This window comes from Sus scrofa, chromosome 6 (assembly GCF_000003025.6).
Source record: "Sus scrofa isolate TJ Tabasco breed Duroc chromosome 6, Sscrofa11.1, whole genome shotgun sequence".
In the NCBI taxonomy this organism is placed as follows: Eukaryota; Metazoa; Chordata; class Mammalia; order Artiodactyla; family Suidae; genus Sus; species Sus scrofa.
Window position 1 is genome coordinate 125,925,113 of NC_010448.4, and position 23,094 is coordinate 125,948,206.

Genomic DNA, 23,094 nt, shown 5'->3' on the forward strand with positions numbered 1-23,094 from the left:
TTAACATAAACCGTAATAATGTTTTCAGTCTCTCAAGGCAAAAGAAGTAAAAGCAAAAATCAACAAATGAGACCTAATCAAACTTATAAACTTTTGCACAGCAAAGGAAACCATAAACAAAATGTAAACTTTTGCACAGCAAAGGAAACCATAAACAAAATGAAGAGTGGAGAAAATATTTGCAAAAAATGCTACTGACAAGGGCTTAATTTTCAAAATATACAAACAGTTCATACAGCTCAACAAAAACAACAACAAAAATCCAATCAAAAAATGGGCTGAAGACCTATATAGACATTTCTCTAAAGAAGACGTACAGATAGCCAACAGGCACATGAAAAGAGGCTCAGCATTGCTAATTATTAGAGAAATGCAAGTCAAAACTACATTGAGGTATCACCTCACATGAGTCAGAATGGCCATCATCAAAAAATCTACAAAAAAAAAAAAAAAAAAAAAAAAAAAAAAGGAGTTCCTGTTATGGCACAGTGGTTAACGAATCCGACTAGGACCCATGAGGTTGCGAGTTCGATCCCTGGCCTTGCTCAGTGGGTTAAGGATCCAGCATTGCCGTGATCTGTGGTATAGGTCGCAGATGTGGCTCAGATCCCATGTTGCTGTGGCTCTGGCATAGGCCAGCAGCTGCAGCTCCGATTAGACCCCTAGTCTGGGAACCTCCATATGCCGTGGGAGCGGCCCAAGAAATGGCAAAAAGACAAAAAAAAAAAAAAAAAAAAAGAAAAAGAAAAAAACTACAAATAAAAATGCTGGAGAGGGTATGGAGAAAAGGGAACCCTCCTACACTGTTGGTGGGAATGTAAATGGTGAAGCCACTATGGAGAACAATATGGAGGTTCCTTGAAAATCTAAAAATAGATTTTATGGACCATATGATCCAGCAATCTGACTCTAGGGCAAATACCTGGAAAAGATGAAAACTTTAATTCAAAAGATACATGCACCCCAGTGTTCACAGTAATACTATTTGCAATAACCAAGACATGGAAGCAACTTAAATGTCCATCGTTAATAGATGAGTATTTAAAGAGGATGTAATATATATCAATAACATAGATCGTGTGTGTGTGTGTGTGTGTGTGTGTGTGTGTGTGTGTGTGTATGTAATGGAATATTACTCAGCCATAAATAAAACTGTAATATTGCCATTTTCAGCAACATCGATGGACCTAGAGATTATCATGGTAAGTGAAGTAAGTCAAAGACAAATGACATGCTATCACTTATATGTAGAATGTAAAAACTGATATAATCATGAACTTATTTACAAAGCAGAAACAGACTCACAGATACAGCAAACAAACTTATAGTTACCAAAAGGGAAAGATTGGGAAAAGGGATTAATTAGAATTTTAGGATTAACAGATACACACTACTATATATGAAATAGATAACAAGGACCTACTGTATAGCACAGGGAAGTGTATTCAATATCTTATAATAAGCTCTAATGGAAAAGAATCTGAAAAAGAATATATGTATATATGTATGTATATATTAAACTGAATCACTTTGCTTTATACCTAAAACTCACACAACATTGTAAATCAAGTATATTTCAATTTTCAGAAAGTATCTTTTTTCCATGTAAATAAAGATTATAGCTGAAGTAGCTTGATAATTTTTGTAAACTGTTGTTTAGTGTGAACAGAATTTGCAGTGCATTAGTAGATTGGGTGTAGCAATGTAGGGATGTGACTCACGTACCCATAGTTATACAAGCCACCTCTGAATAAATGTACATACAAAATGGGTACAGGGTTTTATCTGGGTATATCTCTATTAGATTTACATTTATTTTGGCCTTGCCCATTCCTGGGCCAGGGATTGAACCTGTGCCAGTAGCAACCAAGCCACTGCTGTGACAATGCCAGATCTTTAACCTGATGCACCACAAGAGAACCCCTATTATCTTTACATTTTATCCACAATGTAAAATGAGCATTTGAGGCTTGACCATTTCGTATTGAGTACAGAAGGAATAATTTCATATTCTCAAAAAAAAAATGCATAACCTCCTTTACATATTTTGTATGTAACAGTATACTTTAATGACAAGAAACAAACAAAAAATGTTTTTTAAATGTCTACATTTTAGAGGAAGGAAAACTGATCAAAAAGTGTTAATTGGTAGCTCCCTAGTGGCTTAGGAGGTTAAGGCTCCAGCCCCTTGGTTAAGGCTTGTCACTGTGGCATAGGTTATTGCTATGGTTAGGGTTTGTTTGAACCTGTATGCTGCAGTTATAGTGGGGAAAAAAAAAAGTGTTAATGGAGGAATTTTTGTTATTTTACTTCATTTTAATTAATTAATTAGTCTTTTTAGGGTCATATGGAGGTTCCCAGACTAGGGGTCCAGTCGAAGGTGTAGCTGCTGGCCTATGCCACAGCCACAGCAACGTGGGATCCAAGCCATGTCTGTGACCTACCCACAGGTCATGGCAATGCTGGATCCTTAACCCACTGAGCAAGGCCAGGAATAGAACCTGCGTCCTTATAGATCCTAGTCGGGTTTGTTAACCGCTGAGTCACGATGGGAACTCCAGGAATTTTTGTTATTTTAAAAGTAAAAAAATAGAATCCTGGCTATAAAATTTGATCTGGTCAGAAGAGTCTCATTTTATTTACCTTCCTCAGGTGTTTTGTTAATGACAATAATAAATGCCTATATTATGACGAAAGCTGGTGAAATTAATCAAGGCTGTGAAACGTGTTTAGTGGCACCATTGACATCATCATAATACTTGTTAGTTACAGGTTTTTGTGTTAATAATATGTATAACTTTTTAGAAATGTAACATTTGATTTGATTCTATGTTGCCTTTCCTTTGTATCATAAAAGAAGTGTTTGGGACTCTCTTACAAATTTATTAATAATGATACATGGTAGAATCTTATCAGTCACTTTGATTTGCTTACTGTTGTCTAAAGACTGTTAAACTTTTAGATTTGTCTTGAAATCAGTGGTAGCAAGTAGACTAAATTAATTTTTGCCGGTGAAAGACTGCTCTCTAAAAGAATATTGATTTATGTTCTGTAAATGTATTGTATGTCTTTACAGCTATAGTTTCTGCCAGAGGAGTAGACAATAAAATGCTTTTAGGACTAGATTAATCTCTGAGAAGTTAAAGTGAGTGAAAGCTTTATGAGGCAAATACCACTCTTCCTGAATAAGATACACCTGTAAAATTTCAAGATAAAATTGTAGATTTGTGGCTAAGACTTCAATAATCAGGAAGGTAGAAGAAACTCCTGTGCTTTTAAGAATTAAGTATATAGATGTATATACAGATTGTAACATACAGATACAACTTCTTTTTTTAATCTCATTAGTTCAAGTGAATTCTTAAACACAACTGTATTTTGTCTCAACTACAAATTACTGCATAGCTGGTATTTGATTTGACAGAGATAGCACCCATTGTCTATTTTTATTGAAGAATTATACTGTTTAATAATAGAAATCTATGAGTGAGCCATACTGCAAATAGAGTAGCCGACCTATAATGGCGTTCTGTGTAACTGGTGCTTATTAATTTAGCTCAGTTCTAGTCTAGGCTTAGGGAAGTATTAGAGTTAAAAGAGTTACGTTGGACCTTTAACTAGAGGGAATTTAGAGGAACAAAATAGAAGGTAGTTGAATAAGCACAACCCTCTATAATCATGCTGGAAAAAAAATTAGTCATATATAGTAGTACTAAATGATTTTATTGACCATTACACCAGTAAATGTATGAAGAGAGAAATTTCATAGACTGTGAATCAAAGTATTCTATCTGAGGACAAGAGCACATTGGGCTTTTTGTTTATTTTTTTCAAGTGTCAGAGGCTAAAAAAGGAAGGAAAAATACAGTTTTGTCAGTTTTTCTCTTTAGATTCCCCAAGAAAGCATATGGGTATCTGGGTGCAAGCATTACCTGTTTATAGCTACTTATTTTTGGAGAGTCCATTTATCTTATAACTCCCCTCTTAAGGTTTCTTGACCTGAGTAAAGTTTGAAACCAAAAGCCTATAAAATTTTCTATAGAGGAGTTTTTATTAACCACGTATTTAAAAGTAGTACCGTCATTTAATTTGTATCAGTCTTTAGTTGGACTTAGTTGAAAGGCCTTTGGAAGAAATAATTTGAGAGACAACAGTTATATTACTTGGTTTTTATTTCACTTGTTTGAATTAAATTAATGAGATGGGTCTTTATTCTTTGAGTTTACTATGAAGTAAAAATAAACTATTTTTTTAGTGTCATCTTGATAAATGCTAATCTTTTGTGGTTTGCCTAACAGAGTTTTCTCAATTATTAATTGTTTTAAAAATAAATTTAGGGGGTTCCTGTCATGGCGCAGTGGTTAACAAATCCGATTAGGAACCATGAGGTTGCGGGTTCGATCCCTGGCCTTGCTCAGTGGGTTAATGATCCGGCGTTGCCGTGAGCTGTGGTGTAGGTCACAGATGCAGCTCAGATCTGGTGTTGCTGTGGCTCTGGCATAGGCCAGCGGCTACAGCTCCGATTAGACCCCGAGCCTGGGAACCTCCATATGCCGTGTTAGCGGCCCTATAAAAAAAAAAAAAATTAGTTTTAAAATAACTTATTCATATTATGATAAATACACATCTTCAATGGCATAGAATGTTGTTAAAGTACAAAGACTGTAAAATCTCTTCCAGTCCTCTACCCTTAATGGTTGTCATTAGTATTTTAGTTGATAAGCTTTTAGTGAGTAAGCAAATAAATAAATGTGTGTTATATATGCATCTATATGTATTTATTTTTAAACTGGTATCATATTGTTTCCATGTTTTTCAATGAATCCTGCCTTTACATTTAATAGTGTCTCAAACCTGTTCCAGGTCATCTGAGATACTTTCATAACATGATTTGTAAGGACTGTAGGGTTTTTGCATATTGTGGAAATGCCATAATTCATTTCATCAATTTTCTGTGGTTGGCTGTTCAAAGTATTTGCAGTTCACGGCTGTTGTTAAAGCCTTAAATGTTCTACTAGCTTGAAAATAAAAAGTGAAAATTGTTCTTTTAAGTTGTTTTTATATGGCTTGTTTGATATTTGCTCATATGCTGTATTTCCAAATTATCAAACATAGATATAAAGTATGTGTGGGTGCTTAAAATCAGAATCAAAGTTCAGTATACATCTTTTTGAATTCTTTTTTTTTATTTTATCAGTTCTATTCTGTTTTATGTGTTCATCTTGTTTTCATAACTAGATACTAAATTCTGTAAGCAATTATACCATCTTTTGATAAGACAACAAAACCAGAATTTGGGCCATGTATCATTTCTTTCCAGTTTCCCTTTAAGTCTTTCTGTCTCTGTCCATTTACTTCCCTATACATTCCTAGGCAGATTTGAAATAGGTAAACAGTTTTCAGTTCTTCTTAATCTTTCCTTTCTTCCTTTGGGCTCTAAGTGTGGTGTCTACTAAATCTAGATCGTGGTGAACCTCAAGAAAGCTGATTCCTGCCTGAGAGGCCTATACAAGACCCTCTGTTATCTTCTGTCATATCACCCTTTTCATGACTTTCATATTACTGTTTCAGTTTGTATATAGTCATATAGGCATTGCCATTTAAATGGCTTGACTGTTCCTACCTTAAGTTCTGGGAGAGCAGGCAAATTGCTTTTTTTGTTCAACATTCTGTGCTTATCTCCACAGATAGTTAGTAACTTATAATAGCAAACTAAGTAATATATTCTTATATTGAAAGTATCTAAATTCTATGAAATGATGACTAAAGGCATAAATCATTCTTTTCTACAGCTTTCTTTTGAGTGCCACCCACTTCCCCTTGCCCTCACCAGTTCCCCAAAGCTCTTGAGCAGAGTTCTGGTGCATGTAAACATTTGTTTTCCATTCTGTCTGCTTTCAACATTAGAAGTCCTGTCAATACATACAAATATTCATTGAATGAATATATGCTAGGTTTTGTCAACCATTCATAGCTCTAGCACTCAGGAAGCTTAGGGTATAATAGGGCAGATGTGAATAAAGAGCAATGACTTGTCAGTTGTAATCATGAAAGTCTCCCTTTTCCTAGGAATCGCTCTCTGGTTTGACATTTGTTTTCTTTGCTGTTCCTAGTCTATAATACAATGTAACAAGTTGGCCTACCTTTATTTTTGTCTTTGATAGTTATATTGAACACATACTAATCTGAGGACATCTTCAAGTACATATTTCTTTCCTCTCATTAAATCTGATGATGCATGATTAGTACTCCAAACAGTTTCCTAGGCATGTTGTTATTTGGTTCTTAGAGATTCTTGTATTTAAATAGCTTTTGAAAGTCCTTGCTGTTTAATTCTTAGAGAAGTTAGAACTCAATAATTATGATAGTATTTCTGTGACAGTGGGCTTCTCTTCTGAGCTCTATGACTTCTTGTGTATTCTGTAGAAATTATGTTTCTTAAAAGGAATGAGTCTTTTACTGATGTCTTGACCTAGGTGCTTTCCAGTATGGGTTCCCTAGTGAGGATTATTTCTTCACAAGAAATTTGAAACAGATTGTACTTCTTTTACCCTGGTGTTTAACAGACAGAATGTAGATTTCCTCATTTGAGAGATCTAGGTCACTGACATTTCATATCCAAAATGAAATATAAATTGCTCAGGTTCATTGTTGGGCCTCTTTTTCTTTAGATGTTACCAAAGTGGTGACAGCTAGAAGCTCCTTTGGATTGGTGAAAACCAGCCAAGTCTGTCTATATAATCATCAGCACCTATAGAGATGAAGTGACATGGATTATGGGCTAATAACAGCTACTTAAAACAAGCATAGTGCTTTGTAGTTTCTTAAATTTTATAGAAATTTTAGTAAAATTTTTCATTTACCATTTAATTATTTCATCTGCCTAGAGTCTTAAAAGAAAAAGGCCTTATGGTTTGAAGAACCAAAATGGTTGGCTGGAATGTAGCATGTCAGTTGGAGAGTTGCAGGAGCTTACTTTGGAGAGGAAGGCAGGGCCTAATCATTTAGGGATTGTGATAGCTAATGCTGTGCTTTACCTCTGCCTAAAGTCAAGAGATGGCTTTGCCATCTTCTGATTCACTCTCCCTGTTCTTTGCAATTGAGCCATCAATTGTATTATCTGCTTAGATTGTCTAGTAAATGCTGTGCTAGCTAGTCTCCAAAGATGACCCTCAGTGAAACATAGCTTCTGATACCCACCCTTCTTTTTTTTTTTTTTGAAAGTTAGTAACAATACTAACCAGATGTATTATTATTTTTTTTTTTGGTCTTTTTTGTTGTCTTAGGGCCGCACCCACGGCATATAGAGGTTCCCAGGCTAGGGGTCCATTGGAACTGTAGCCGCTGGCCTATGCCAGAGCCACAGCAATGCAGGATCCGAGCTGTGTCTGCGACCTACACCACCACAGCTCACGGCAGCGCTGGATCCTTAACCCACTGAGCGAGGCCAGGAATTGAACCTGCGTCCTCATGGGATGCTAGTTGGGTTGGCTAACCTCTGATCCACAATGGGAACTCCCCATACTCACCCTTCTGTGTTGGATCTGCACTAGCTCTGTGACTCATTTTAACTAATATTATGCAACTGAAGCAGTGTTATGCCTGTTCCAGAGTTCAACTTTAGGACACTGTAAAAGCTTCTGTTTTTGCACTTTGGGAATAATGAGCCACTATGTAAGAAGTCCAGCTACCTTGTTGGAGTGACTATGTTGAAAGACTACGTAGAAAGGGAGCAGCACTGAGAGTTCCTTCAGAAAAGACAGAGGCCACATTACCCTAGTTTTCCAGCTGAGCCTACCCTTTCCCACAAAGGCATTAGCAATGTGAGTGAAGCTATCTTGGACATTCTAGCTCCTGCTAACCAGATGACAGTAGCCTTATGAGAGACTGTTAGACTAATAGAAAATAAAATATCCAGCTGTGCCTCAAGAAATGTCTTCTTGACATCCCTAAGAATAATGTACAATAATAAAAATGAATATTATTTTAAGGTACTAAGTTTTGGGTGCTTTGTTACATAGTATCAGATAAATAGTACAAGTGGCTAGGGGACATTTTGAACTCAATTGCTATAGAAATCATAGAACTAATTCAAGCAGAGAAATATCTAGAAATTCTGCTTTCAGTCTGATTGTCTGGTGCAGAATAGTCATAGCATAAATGGTACCTTTCATTCCACAGTTGCTTTTTCATTCAACAGAATCATAATGGTCTTTTCTATCACAGTGTATTGGTTTTTCTTTCTTTTTCATGATAGTATTTCATAGTGTGTGTACCATAGTTTACTTAACAGTTTCCACTTTTGATAGACATGTACATTTTTTTATGTTTGCAAATGATGATGCACAATGTATCTAAGATAATTTACACTTGTCCTCCAAAATGTCTTTACTCATTTATGGTACTGCCATCCTTGACCATACATCCTTTAGTTGATATTTGTAAGGTTGAAAAATGGTCATCTTTTAGTATTCAAATAGAGAAGCTAGGAATATACTATATAGGAAGAAATATATATTAGCAGCAAACATGAATTCTGGAGCCTAGTGAAAATGACTAGAAAATTCTTGATTTGTCTGATGTCTTTCACAGAACAGATTTCTTTTGTGGATTGTGCCTTTGGTGGTGCATCTAAAAAGTTGTCGCCATATCCATGGTCATCTTGTTTTTCTCCTGTTATCTTTTAGGAGTTTTATAGTTTTGTAATTTATGTTTAGGTCTGTGATTCATTTTGAGTTAATTTTTGTGAAGAATATAAGGTCTGTGTGTATTTGTTTTCATGTGCATGTCCAGTTGGTTCAGCAACATTTGTTGTAAAGGCTCTTTGCTCCATTTTATTGCTCTGCTTTGTCACAAGTCAGATGACTCTAATTATGTGTCTGTTTCTGGACTTTCTATTCTGTTCCATTGATCTGTTTAACTATTCTTTTGCCAATACCATACTGTCTTGATTATGTTAGCTGTATATTAATTCTTAAAGTTGGGTAATGAATATCTTCCAGTTTAGTTCTTCAGTACTGTGTTGGCTGTTTGGATCTTTTGCCTTTCCATATATGCTTTAGAATCAGTTTTTTTATATTTACAGAGTAACTTGCTGGATTTTTTTTTTTTTTTGACTGAGCTTGCATTGACTCTATAGATAAGTAGATGAGAAGTACTGACATCTTGACAGTATTGCGTCTTCTTATCCTTAATGGAATATCTGTCCATTTATTTAATTCTTTCTTTTTATTCATCAGTGTTTTTTAGTTTTCCTCATAGAGATCTCATACATATTTTGTTAGATTATACCAATTTCATTTTTGAGGGGTGCTAATGTGAATGTATTTTTAATTTTAAATTTTACTTATTTATTCCTGGTATATAGGACAGAGATTTACTTTTACATGCGAACCTTGTATCCATCTTGCTATAATTGCTTATTAGTTCCAGGAGCTTATTTGTCTACTTTAAAATATTTTCCACATAAATGATCATGTGACCTTTGAATAAAAGTGTTATTTCTTTTTTTCCCAATCTGTATACAGTTTATTTCCTTTCCCTTGTCTTGTTGCTTTAGTTAGTACCACCAGTATCATGTTGATGATCGTTACCATTCTTTATTCTCCTTTCTGTGAGATCTTTCTTAAAATTTTCTCCATTATATATTTTTTTTGCAGCTCACCAAGGCTCATCGACAAGGTCACATGGTGAAAGTAGATTGGCTGGACAGACTGACCTTTAGAGAAATAGAAATGATAAATGAGGTGGGTTGTATCGCTCTTTTTTATTTCAATATATTTTCTCCAGAATTGTAAATCAAGAGGTTTTTATTTATTTATTTATTTATTTATTTTTTGTCTTTTTAGGGCCATACCCACAGCTTGTGGAAGTTCCCAGGCTAGAGGTCAATGGGAGCTGTAGTTGCTAGCCTATGTCATAGCCACAGCAATGCCAGATCCAAGCCATGTCTGCAACCTACATAGCAACTCATGGCAACACCGGATCCTTAAGCCAGTGAGCGAGGCTAGGGATTAAACCTGCATCCTCATGGATACTAGTCAGATTTGTTGCTGAGCCACAAAGGGAACTCCCAAATCAAGAGTTTTTAAGAAGAGTTATTTTTTGCCAGGTATCTCTTAAATGTGGGAGTATTGAGAATAATCTCTAGTTGTGAGTTCTCTGCTAATAAGAGGAAACTTGGAATATTTGCCTTTTTTATATTTTAGTGTTATGTTAAACTATGAACTAGGAATTGGATGTCATAAGTGTACTAAATATCATTTAAGTAAGCCCATGTTAAGCTTGATTTCTCACTTGCATGGTCTTTTTTTCCACCTGGCAATTTATGTTCAACTTGATTGGGTAAATCTGTCAACACAGTGCTGCCTCTTCATTTCAGTTACCTTAAGTCATCGTTAGCAGTTCCTCTCCCCAGTTACGATTCTCTTTGTCTTCTGTAGTACATATAGGACTCTGCAAACTTAATGAGGTTAATGGCTCAAGTGATTTGTTTGCTTCTTGGTCTTGTGTATTGGTCCAGAATATGGTTAATTGCAAGATGGTTTCAGTGGAACTCTTTACAAAAGATAGAATATAAAAATTTTTTTTGTATGTTAGCACTAAAATACTAGATGTTTGGCCTAACATTCTATGTCTAGAGAGTAGAAATAACAGTTATATATTAATAATTTTAGAAAGAGGAATAGCTATTTTGTGAAATGCCTAGTTTATAGTGATCACCACATGGCACAGTTAATTTATGGTTTCTAAACAGTTTTCAGCAGGTAGACATTTGTAATTTATAGCAAACACCTGGAAAAGTTAAATTCTAGCATTCATTTTTAGAGAACAGGTTAGGGGAGTTCCAGCTGTGGTGCAGTGGGTTAAGAATCTGACTGCATTGGCTCAGATCACTATAGAGGCATGGGTTTGATCCCCAGCCCAGCACAGTGGGTTAAGGGATCCCGTGTTGCTGCCACTGTGGCATAGGTTGTGGCTGCAGCTTTATTCAGTCCCTGGCCTGACAACTTGGACATGCCACGGGTGCAACCATAAAAGCAAAACAAAAACAAAAACAAAACACACATACACAAAAAAACAAATTAGTGGTGTTTAACAACATATATATTCGGTATGAATCCTGGGCATCTTTTCTAAATTTATAATACATTCTCATATACTGAAACTGAAAGAAAAAATTACTTTTTTGAATTTTTATAATGTCATATTCCAAAAACAGCTTAATCAAAATGCATACTTTTTTCTTTTTAATTTTTCTATTCTTCAACTTAGATACCCCTAGATACAGAAAAGCTAACATTAGAGCATACTTTGTTCAGCTTTTTTCACTGTCTCTATCTGTACTCTTTAAAAGATAGGAGACTATTACCATTATCATAATAGACTATGTAATATGCTTCATAAAGCTGAACAATTTAAGTGACATCCTTAGATCTTTATGATTATATACATAGGGCTTTAAAGTCATTTTTCAAACTGTTTTGAGTCAGGACTGATCACCCTTTTGCAAATATATACAAAAAAACCTTTCAAGTTTTACGTGGTCAAATTCATACTTACTGAATAAACCAAAAATGTCATTAAATTTGAGGAGGGAGTTACAAGTGAGTAGTAAACACTCCTGGATAAATGAAATAGTAGTATTGAATAAACCATTTATAATAATGAAATAAAATTTGTTACATTTTAATTTATGTTTGCTAGATTCTGTGTATTACTGAGTTGGGAATAATGATACAAACTGATGTTGACGAATTCAAATCATTTTTCATATAAATCTTTTTTTTTTTTTTTAGAGTGAAAAACGAAGTTCTAATTTCATGTACTTGATGGTTGAGTTTCGATGTGTCAAGTGTGATGATAAAGAATATGGTATTGTTTATTATGAAAAGGTATTTTCCTTGAAACTGTTTATGGTCTCTAAAGTAGAGGGGAGGGGAAATATTAAAAAAAATTACTGTTGTTCCTGCTGAGATGAGTTATTTGGCTGCAGGATAGCAGCAGACAGCTGTCAGCAACAGCTGTTTATATATCTACAAATCAAATCATATAGCTACAACAAGATTACAAAAGCCGATCATTCATGTAATGCTGTTCTGGGTTACAGAATTCAGTAAATATGCAACAGATTAAAAACTTTTTGATTAATTGTTCTGTAAATTGGCAAGTAAGACATTAAAGCAATACCTTCAGTAACAATTAGTATTTGAAAAATAAAGAGGGGATCGTATTTTTTAAGTGGTAGGCTACTGAATGTCAAGGGTATGTTTGGTTTTTTGTGTGAATATATAATGTGTTAAAATTATATATGTGGCCCAATATAAATATGTTTATGAAAGACTTCATAAACTTCATTTATTTATATAATATATGCAGAATTAAGCAAGCCATGTTATCACTGGACTGAGTGGAAACAAATATGCAGTAATGAATTTGCTCTGGTCTGTTCATTACCAAAAGAAAGTTGTCATATATTTGATATCTACTTAGCTCCTTGAAAAATAGCTGTGTCGTAAATGCTTATTGAAGGGTCTTCATTTCATTACAACAGTGTAATTGTATGCATAGTTCCAAAACCACATAAACCAGGTACCTTTTTTTGCTGTGGAAGTACTGAGACAATGCTTATTAGGATAGCGTGAATCAGAATCAGTGTGAATGAGGACAAACTTTCAACACACAGTATAATGGAGTAATATTTCCTCTACTGTATAGCTAAGCTATATGCAGTTTATTTGTTTATTAGAAGCAACACTTTTAAGTTACATTTACACATTAGTGTTATATGTTAACAAAGAGTGATTTTTTTTTTTTTTTTTTTTGGTCTTTTGTTTCTTGAGGGCTGCACCTGCAGCCTTTGGAGATTCCCAGGCTAGGAGTCTAATCGGAGCTGTTGTTGCCAGCCTGCACCAAAGCCATAGCAATGCCAGATCTGAGCCGCGTCTGTGACCAACACCACAGCTCATGGAAATGTTGGATCCTTAACCCACTGAGCGAGGCCAGGGATCGAACCCATACCTTCATGGTTCCTAGTCAGATTCGGTTCCACTGCACCACGACGGGAACTCCCAAAAGAGTAATTTTTAAAAATATATGTATATTTTATAACTGTTAAATTACTGTTTAAAAGATGTATTCATAATGGAGGTTTAGGATTTATATAGTTAATTTGCGATCATTTTTCTGGTACTTTTCAAGGTATATATTTTTTACCCTCTAGTTTGCACCCATTCCTAAAGTAAAAGATTAGGAAAATTTATCTTGTTTCAAGTTTTATTTTTTAAATGATACTCTGAGGAAAAAAAGATAGGAATATAGACTAATGTTGTTAATTCACTAGAAATACTGTATTGAAAAGAAATGTGGGTGGGTGAATTGTTTTGTTACTAGTACCTTTTAATAAAATCACATTTTACAGCTCTACTATATGTAATTTCATTAAAAGCAGTATTTCCTCCCCCATAGATTTTATATTACAAAAGCATGCTAATGGAGATGGTACTTTGAAACATTGGAGATGTGAAGGATCATTTGAAAGACAGTTTTGATAATAGATGAAATAATAACAGAATAGAAATTAGAAGAATTTGAAGTATTTTTGAAAAGGTTCTTGGCCCTTTCTAATTAATTCTTGAAAATTGTCCATAAATTAATGCCTGTCTACCTACCCTGTCATATTTCCACTTAGTGTAAAGATTGGTAGGCCAGTGTATTGAATCTAATGGAAATAGACTTTCTTGTCACCTGTCTTTCGTGACAGATAGCCTTAGTGAAGATTACTTGTCACTGTTGGGCTGATAAATGTGTTTTCTGGTATTGTGCCTGAGAACCAGCCTATTAAACAATGACTGTGGGAATTTGTACTTTTTCTCTAAGACTCAATTACTAAACCTAAAGTAAAGTCACAATACTTCCCCTCCTTCAGTCTCTCCTGATTTTGCTGCAAGTATCTAAAATTGAAAATATATTAGCATTTGGAAATTGACAGAGAAACTTGATGTTAGGTGTACAACTGTGAGGAAATGAATTTTGACCTTAATTAGTTTAGCCTTTTCCAGGATTTATGCAGTGACATTTATTATGCTGAATCACCTTTCTTGGCCGAATTGGATAAAAATAAAAGCCAAAATTCTTCAAAAAATGATAATATCAACAAAATAAGACAGCTTTGTTTCTTAAGTGATGGATTGATGTTTCTAATTCAGAATTGCATTATGTTAAGTAAGTGCCCTCTGAGAAGCAATGCTGCTGAGTTTCTAGCCCTGTATAACTTTGAGTAATACTAACCACTTATTGAAAATTCTACTTTTCTGAGTGGAACACAATTGTGATAATTTGAAAAATTAGCAAAATCCACTTAGTAGTTTTTGCAAATGATGCAACACATCCATTGTGTCATATTTTAATTATATTCTGTGGTTTCTTGTTTTAGGTTTGGAAATTAGCGCATATTACTTTGACCTTGTCATTGTAAACAAAATTAAAAAACAAACAGACAAAAACTACTAATTTCCAGGCCTCATATCTCTCAAAACCATACTACAGATTTTTTTATTATCAGATTTTGTTTTTTCAACATACTTATTTTATCACTAACTAAAAGTAAAAAATGCATATGCATTTTAAAATATCGTTGAAAAAAGATAATTTTTTAAAGGGAGGAACAATGTTCATTAAAGAGAATTAAAATACATTAGAGTTCACATTATCATGAATTGTTTCTTAAAATTTGGTTAAATTTCATTTACTAATTTTTAACTTGTTATGCTGTAATCCAGGATGGTGACGAGTCATCTCCCATTTTAACAAGCTTTGAGATAGTGAAAGTTCCTGACCCTCAAATGTCTATGGTGAGTCATTGTCAGTTTTCTTATCAAAGTGTTTTCTCCAGAATGATTATGACTTAGAGCCACATCACACACTTTCTTTTTAAAAAGTGTGTCTGTAACTACCTTGGTTATTTAAGAGTGATTCATAAATTCATTTCAGCTATGTAGAATAAGGTTCAGATGGAATCTTTGCAAGAAATACGAACTCCTTAAAATATCAGGATAGTATAGTATTGGGGACCCATTTTATTTGAATTATTGAAAGAGCTATGGAATGTAGTCTTGAAGTTAGGACTTAGGGAAACGAGTATTTGAAAGGTTGTCATCATACGGAAGGAGAATTTATTTATACCAGGAGGTAACACTAGAATTAATGGATGAAAATTTTAGGGAGTCTGATTTTATTGAAGAATCGGGAAGATTGTTATAGCTATTAGAACTATCCAATTTGGATTATAATGTCTTAGATAATTTTGAGATGCTGCCTATTGAATTTTTGAGATGATAGCTCTCTTGGAAATAAGAAACAGGAGTAATTCTTACTTTGCAGCAGAGGTTTAATTAGGTGACTTTAGATTTAGAAAGTTCCAGACAAAAAAATCCTTGAAACAGCACAATAAATATTCATACAGCTCGTTTACATCACTCTGAACCATTTTATTCTTTATACATTTCTACTTAGATTACTCTCCTAATCAGAACAAAGTAGATTAAAAGTAGTACATTGGAAGATGGAAACATGATGACTGAGGTAAATACAGGTGCAGGAAGTAATGGCTGATGGGCTAATATCAAAGAACAAAATAGGGGAAAAAAGAGAATAAAAAGTTAGAATAAAAAGGTAACTTGGGGATCCTTTAGAAACAAACTCCTAAGTACCTTCACAGCCCCTATGTGTAGTATAACAAAATATAAATAATAGATCTAAAATTGACACTGAATTTATTACATAATCAAATTACTTTTTACATTCTGGATATTTGAAACACATGAGTGGATGTACTGTATGTTTATCTTCTAAATGGTTAAGAGTATACAAATTTTGTCATATTAGAACCATATGACTTTTGTGTAACTCCTACCAAAATGTTAGATAAATGAGATATCTGTATATTTAGTGTATTTTTTTACTGAAGGAAATGTTCAGCAGTAATTATAGGTTTAACATTATAGATGCTGTAATTAAAAAAAACAAAGACCAGTAGTTCCTGGCATGGTGCAGTGGCTTAAGAATATGACTACAGTGGCTTGGGTCACTGCAGAGGTTTGGATTCGATCCCTGGTCTGGCACAGTGCGTTAAAGGGTATGGCATTGCTGCAGCTGCTGCGTAGGTCACAGGTGTGGCTTGGATTCAGTTCCTGGCCCAGGAATTTCCGTATACCCTGGGTGTGGCCATAAAACAAAACAAAACAAAAACAAAGATCTAGGACCTCTGTTAATTTTTTTTAGTTGTAAATACAAGCAAGCACAAAACAAAACAAAATTTTTAAAAGAAGCAAACTACCCTCCTCATCCCCTATGCCAAAAAATTTTAGTTTGTAGCCACTAGTATTAACTAAATAGAGGAATATATTTTAACAAAGAAACATTGAGTGCCACCAACCTAGTATATCACTATATCATACAATAAACAGACTTTATAAGTATAGCGCCTGTACATGTACTTACATAAACAGACTGGTAGAACCAATTAAAAAGCCCAGAAATAGGGCAAGTACATATGGAAATTGATAATGGTGGTGTTTTCATCACTGGAACATAGTGTTGGAGAACTGATTAGCCATTTGGAAAAAGATAACATTAAATCAAATCCATACCTCACACTGTACATAAAGTAAAACTCCAAATGAATCATGGATTTAAATAATAAAATGAAACTTTACTAGTAATTTTTTCTCAGCGTAGAGAAAGACTTTATGCTAAGTCAGACTCCAGAGTCAATAAAAGAAATGAGTGATAAATTTGGCTATGATATAAAGAATAGCATGGCAAAAACAGTTACAGTCAAAAGACAGTTGGCAAACTGTGAGAAACTATTTGTGACATACATCGCAGACAAAAGGCTGAATATCTAATATGTAAAGAACTCTTAAAAACTGAAGAACAAAGGACCAAAAAGCCAATTGAAAATTAGGGAAAAAACATGAATGGACAATTCACACATGCAAAAATTAATAAAATAAAGTCTCTTAAGCAAAGACAGTATATTCAAAATGAATGACTTTGGCCATAGTCAAAACAGCCATTGCCAAATGCATTTTGCTCATTGTTCCACCCTCAACTACCACTGGCAATTAAACTCTAAGGTGATAGTACAATGATATCACAAAGTCACAAGTAGCTCATAGCAAGAAGGAATGCTTTAGTCTAGGTTTCCAAGGGAGATTTTGGAGTGGAGGTCACATTTGAGTGGGTTGAGGATATAAAAACCTTGAATACAGTGGAGAATTAAAACAAGAAGCTGGAGTGGCATGTACATGTGCATTGGTGAAGCATAAGGCATGCCTGCCTACTTTCCTTATCTTCACATGGTGATCTGCTTTTGAAAGATACAACTATAGGAAACTATAGTTATAATAAGAATAAAATTAAATGTCATAAACTTTTATAAATTATAAAAATATGAAATATTATAATTTAAATATTATAAAATAGTAAATAAGTAACTATTTACTTTTCTAAGTAGTTATTGACACTGCCTGTTGGTGAAATTTACATTGTTGGTTAATATTTTTAAATGATTTATAGGAGAATTTAGTCGAGAGCAAACACCACAAACTTGCTCGGAGTTTAAGAAGTGGACCTTCTGACCATGATCTCAAACCTAATGCTGCCACGAGAGATCAACTGAATGTAAGAGAATTTATAAAATGTTAACATAAAAATAGTTAAGTGCCTATTTTGGTTGCAACTGATGTGATAGCACATCACTTAAAAGTGATTCAGGTACATGCTTTTTCCAGGTTAATGAACCCTATGTAATTTCAGCAATTTCATGTTACTATAGTTTTACATCCTTTTGGGGCTTTTAGTGAATACGTGAGCCTTAGAGACGGAGTTACAAATAGTATATGCTTTCTTGATGCTTTCTCAATACTTCTAAAAACTGTCCCTAAAGTACATTACCTGAGACAGACCTTATTATGTGTTTCAACTTAACAAGAAAAAAGTTTTTTATTTGTTGTTGTTGTCCTTTTTTGGGGGGGGGCAACTGGGTTTTCTTTTTCTCATTTAAAAAATTTTAGTCCTTTGGAGTTCACGTCATGGCTCAGTGGGACTTAACGAATCCGACTAGGAACCATGAGGTTGCGGGTTTGATCCCTGGCCTTGCTTAGTGGGTTAAGGATCCAGCATTGCCAGGAGCTGTGGTATAGGTTGCAGACACGGCTTGGATCCCGTGTTGCTGTGGCTCTGGCGTAGGCTGGTGGCTACAGGTCCAATTCGACCCCTAGCCTGGGAACCTCCATATGCTGCGGGAGCGGTCCTAGAAATGGCAAAAAGACCCCACCCAAAAAAAAAATTTTAGTCCTTAGAGGTTACTTTACATTTATAGCTATTACAAAATATTGGCTTTATCCCCTGTGTTGTACAATACTTCCTTAAACCTGTTTACACCCAGTAAATAGGGGGGGGCAAGGGGCCTGGCTTTTGTTATTTAGGTTTGCTGTGTTTTGGATTGAAGTAAATTAGCTGTGTAATTACATACTTTTATAAATGTGGAATGTGACTTTTTTTTTTATTATTTTCTCCCCTTTTTGAACTGATTAAGTGTAGCACATTTAAGTCTTATTTGGCTGCATGTCCATTCTCCTTGCTTCTATAATAGTTTGATTATAGGTATATTTAAATGAATGAAAATTTTTCAATGGAATGGAAATATATGGGACATTTTTTTTTTTATTTAACAAAATAGTTCTTTTTTTTTCTTTGTTGTAGATTATTGTGAGTTATCCACCAACCAAGCAACTTACATATGAAGAACAAGATCTTGTATGGAAGTTTAGATATTATCTTACTAATCAAGAAAAAGTGAGTTTCTTGACTATTTTCAAATATCAAATCTATCTACAAACTTTGTCGCTAATGAGAAAAATGAAGCAAAATTGCTGTAGGAATACAGACTTATTGTAAAATTGAAGAAAGTTATAGAGCAATATATATTACTCCGTTCTTAAAAAAAATGACAAAGATGTACTTATAAAGACACATGCATAGATAATGTCTGAATGGGTTGAATCAGAGAGGCTTTGTTTCCTCATTTTTCCAATTATGACAAGCCTCTTTCACAAGTGAGATAACACAGATGAGTAAACTTTGTTGAGAACTTAGTGCATAACTGGTGCAGAGTAAATGGTAATTCACTTGTATCTTCATTCTTCTTACCTCTTTGAGCCTGTGTGGCTAGCAAAAGATTTATGTTATTAAAAGAACTATAGAATTCTGGAGGAGATGTGGCTAGAGAGAACATAGGAGAAATGTAATTTGAAATGATAGATTGAGTTGATGGAATGGCAACCAGCTTGACACACAGGATAGATGCTAGGTCAGAACTAGACAGTTGCTTTCCATAATGAAACCATGGATTAGGTAAAGTTTCTTGAGAAAGAAAATTGGGATTTTCTAGACTTGAGTACTAGACTTGAGTCTGGAGACTTAGTTTTGAATCTTACTATTTATTTCTGTTTATTTTCACTAAGAAATTTTTTGACTGCTTTAGTTTCTTCATATGTAATGAATTGATTAGATGATAGTAAATTCTTCTAGTTCATAAAATAATAACTTCTTAGAGTTAGGTTCAAAGACTGTTAAGGTATTATAACAATAACCAGCCTTTATTAAACAACCACTATGTGCCAGGGCTCTTTGAAATCCCACAACAACCCCAAAATGTAGATATTAATGTTAATGTTCTACAGATGGGGAAAACCTGAGACTTAGGTTGTGGAACCAATGCAGAATCAAAGCTGCCACTTGATAGGCTCACATTTATGAGTTAGAAGAGAAGGTAGTAAGTGAAATCATAGAAAAGAGGATTGTACAGAAAATATTTGCAGCACTATGCATGCCTTAGTAAGAATTCTGAAATGCTTTGTGGGCCAGAGAAGCATAGGGAAATTAATATCTGTCTGAAACCTGTTCTATAATTATGTGAGAATGAATGAGTATGCTATCTCATGAGGTTGTCTTTAGCTACTTTGTTAATAACATTTTTTCTGAAATAATTGTATTTCCTTTAGTTTCTAAAGTAAAGATAAAAATCCAGTTATAGCTCATTTTAACTCTTCAGCTTTTCCTCTTTATCTTTTATTGATGCCTTGGGAAATTCTTTGTAAATGAATCACATTCATTCTCTTTTATATCTACAACAAGAATGAGAGAGGAATTTTAAATTTGCTATTGCTTTTGGGTGTTATTCTCTTTATCACTGCAGAAAAAGGAAATATTCATCAGCAGAAGCATAGGTCTGTCATTTTTGTGTTTTATAATAAGATTGAGTTAGTATCATGATACTCTGTTAAATGAAGAATAACCTTAGTCGCAAAAATTGCACCTTGAATGCAGCAGTGTTGTCTAAAAATACATAGCAAGATATTGAATTAAACCTGTTAGAATGTATAGGTTCAAGAAGTGTAGAATAAATTTACAGAGTACAGCTCACTTAGATAGAAAGGCTTCCAAGAAAAATTGTTTGTTTAAGCAAGTAGTCACTTCCTGCTGAAATTCAGTTACTTCTAGATATGTGCAGAAAAAAAATAAAATGCTTGTAATATAAAGTTTGTGACAAGTTTCATTTAACTAGTTGATTTCAAGGTTTTGAAAGGTAGGTGATGAAACTTCAATTCTCAGAAGTTATAGGATTGTTATGATCACTGAGTAGAGTGAAGGATATTTTTTAATGTTGAGGAAGTGCTTTTCAGTAAACCAGATATATATTGTTCTTGAAATGACCAAAGGAATTATTCACATAGCCACATTTGTATCTTTAGAACAACTCAAAATGGGTTTTGTACAAAATAAATACTCTCGTACCCTTGCCCTTTAAATTATTTATAAAATAAAGTTATTCAGGACCAGTTTCTTGGGAACTGTGATTTAGGTTATTTGACGTTTGAGCCCTAAGGCTGAAAAGATTTCCTGAAGAGAAAGCAATGCTTAGAAAGCAAATTGGTGGAAATTGGTTCTTACAAAGTTATACCTTTGATTTATTTTTTAATTACATTTGGTCTTTCTACTTATTTTGTTTTAAATGACCTGTCTTAAGTATTTTGGATAAAAAGCCTCTTGTCTAGACTTAATGTACATGAAAAATTCATAGTAATAAGTTTATCTAACAAAATCAGTTAAATTTATGAAGTATTTTAAAATTTGTTGTCCATAGCATGTAGGAAGAGACTAATTTTTGTGGAACCCCAAATGTGAATATTGTAACTTTTTAAATTCAGCTTTTACATGTGAAGTGATCTTTCTTCTCATAAAATGTTTATTTAAAATGGAGTTTCCTCATGGATCCATGGGTTAAGGATCTGGTATTGTCACTGCTGTGGTATGAGTTCGATGCCTGGCCTGGGAACTTCTGCGTGCAGCAGGTGCAGCCACAAAATAAAAATAACCATTACATTAGTGCCTTTCAATTATGCTTCGGGAACGAAAAAACAATATTACTCTTTCTAGAGTCATGATTGTAAAGGATCACTGTTTTACCAGTAAGCAGTTAGGTAACGGCTATAATAGAGATGTGAAGGAGAGCAAGATCAGTGTGCTGGGATTTGTGTGAGGTTTTGCAGAGCTAAGATTGGGCTTAAAGTTTGAATAAACTTTGATGGTCATTTTTGTTTGATGATCATTTTTCATGGAAAAGAAAAGCATTAGTAAGGCAAAGTGTTAGGTTCAGGAGAAAGAATAGTTTGTATGAATGTTCCTTATTTTTAATTTTTAAAAATTTTTTTTGTCTTTTTACGGCCACACCTGTGGCATATGGAAGTTCCCAGGCTAGGGGTCAAATCAGAACTACAGCTGCTGGCCTACACCACAGCCACAGCAACACAGGATCTGAGCCACATCTGTAACCTACACCATAGCTCACGGCAATGATGGATCCTTAACCAATTGATTAAGGCCAGGGATCAAACCTGCATCCTCGTGGATACTAGTCAGATTCATTTCCGCTGAGCTATGACGGGAACTCCGAATGTTCTTTAAATAGAAGAGATGGAGTCAAGTTTTAATGAGCTTTGAATTCTGTGGTTTAGAGGTGAATCTCACTGGCAGTAGGAAACCACTAATGCAAGAGAAAGTATTTTAACGAGTGATGTATTAAGAGAGTTGAACCAGGCGGATTGGAGTAGAGCTGAGAATGAAAAAAAAAGACATAATTCTGAAGTTCATGCATGGATTTTGAGAGCTATATTGGAGGGCAAAGGAAGGAGAGGATAATATACAAAGTGACTTGGAGGCAATTCCCAGATAATTAGGCCTGAGTGCCTGAAATAAGGAAATATGACAGGTTGAGAGGAGCAAAGTGAGGAGATATTTTCACTTTTGAATGTTTTGAATTAAACATATTAGGAGAATAGCTGTGATATGAGGATATAGTAAGAAATAATATATTTGGTCTTCATATCTGGTTCCTGGCACAGAGTTTCTAAAACCATAGGAATTTCATGAGTGGTAGGGATGGGAGGAGGATCTTTTGTTTTTCATAAGTCTCTTTCAACTACACCTGTATTTATGCTGATGGAGGTTGGAGCTGATTACCAGAACCAAATCTCTCATTAGAGGGTTGGAAATTTTCAGCCCCACTACCGACCTTTGGGGAGGGGCGGGTGAGATGAGAGAGGGGTTTGGGGATTGAATTGATAATCCAAGAATAGGTAATGATTTATTAAAACATGCCTTCATAATGGAATCTCTATAAACCTATAACATTGGAGTTCATAGAGCTTCTTGGTTGGTGAATGCATCCACATGCCAGGAAGGTAGTGCATTCCTAACTATGGGGAACAGAAGCTCCTATGCTTGGGACCCTCTCACACCTCTCTTAATGTCCCTCTTCCCCTGGTTATTCATTTATATATTTTATAATAAGCCAGCAATAATAAGTAAACTATTTCTCTGAATTGAATTATTATAGCAAATTATTGAGCCTAAGGAAGGGTCCTGGGAACCTCTGGTAGGTAGCCAAGTTGAACCAAAGTATTATGGGTACCTGAGGACCCAGTGTTTGCCATTGACATCTGAAATGGGAAGCAGTCTTGTGAAACT

General features: G+C 34.4%; 1 protein-coding gene across 2 annotated transcripts in view; it reads left to right on the plus strand.

Annotated features, from left to right (window-relative positions):
- Positions 1–23,094, plus strand: part of PIK3C3 (phosphatidylinositol 3-kinase catalytic subunit type 3) — a 148,156-nt gene that overhangs the window by 34,515 nt on the left and 90,547 nt on the right. For both annotated transcript variants that reach the window (XM_021093598.1, NM_001012956.2), the window contains 5 exon segments: positions 9,660–9,746; positions 11,799–11,894; positions 14,781–14,852; positions 17,581–17,685; positions 18,769–18,861. In XM_021093598.1, the coding sequence (XP_020949257.1) occupies positions 9,660–9,746; positions 11,799–11,894; positions 14,781–14,852; positions 17,581–17,685; positions 18,769–18,861 (453 nt within the window).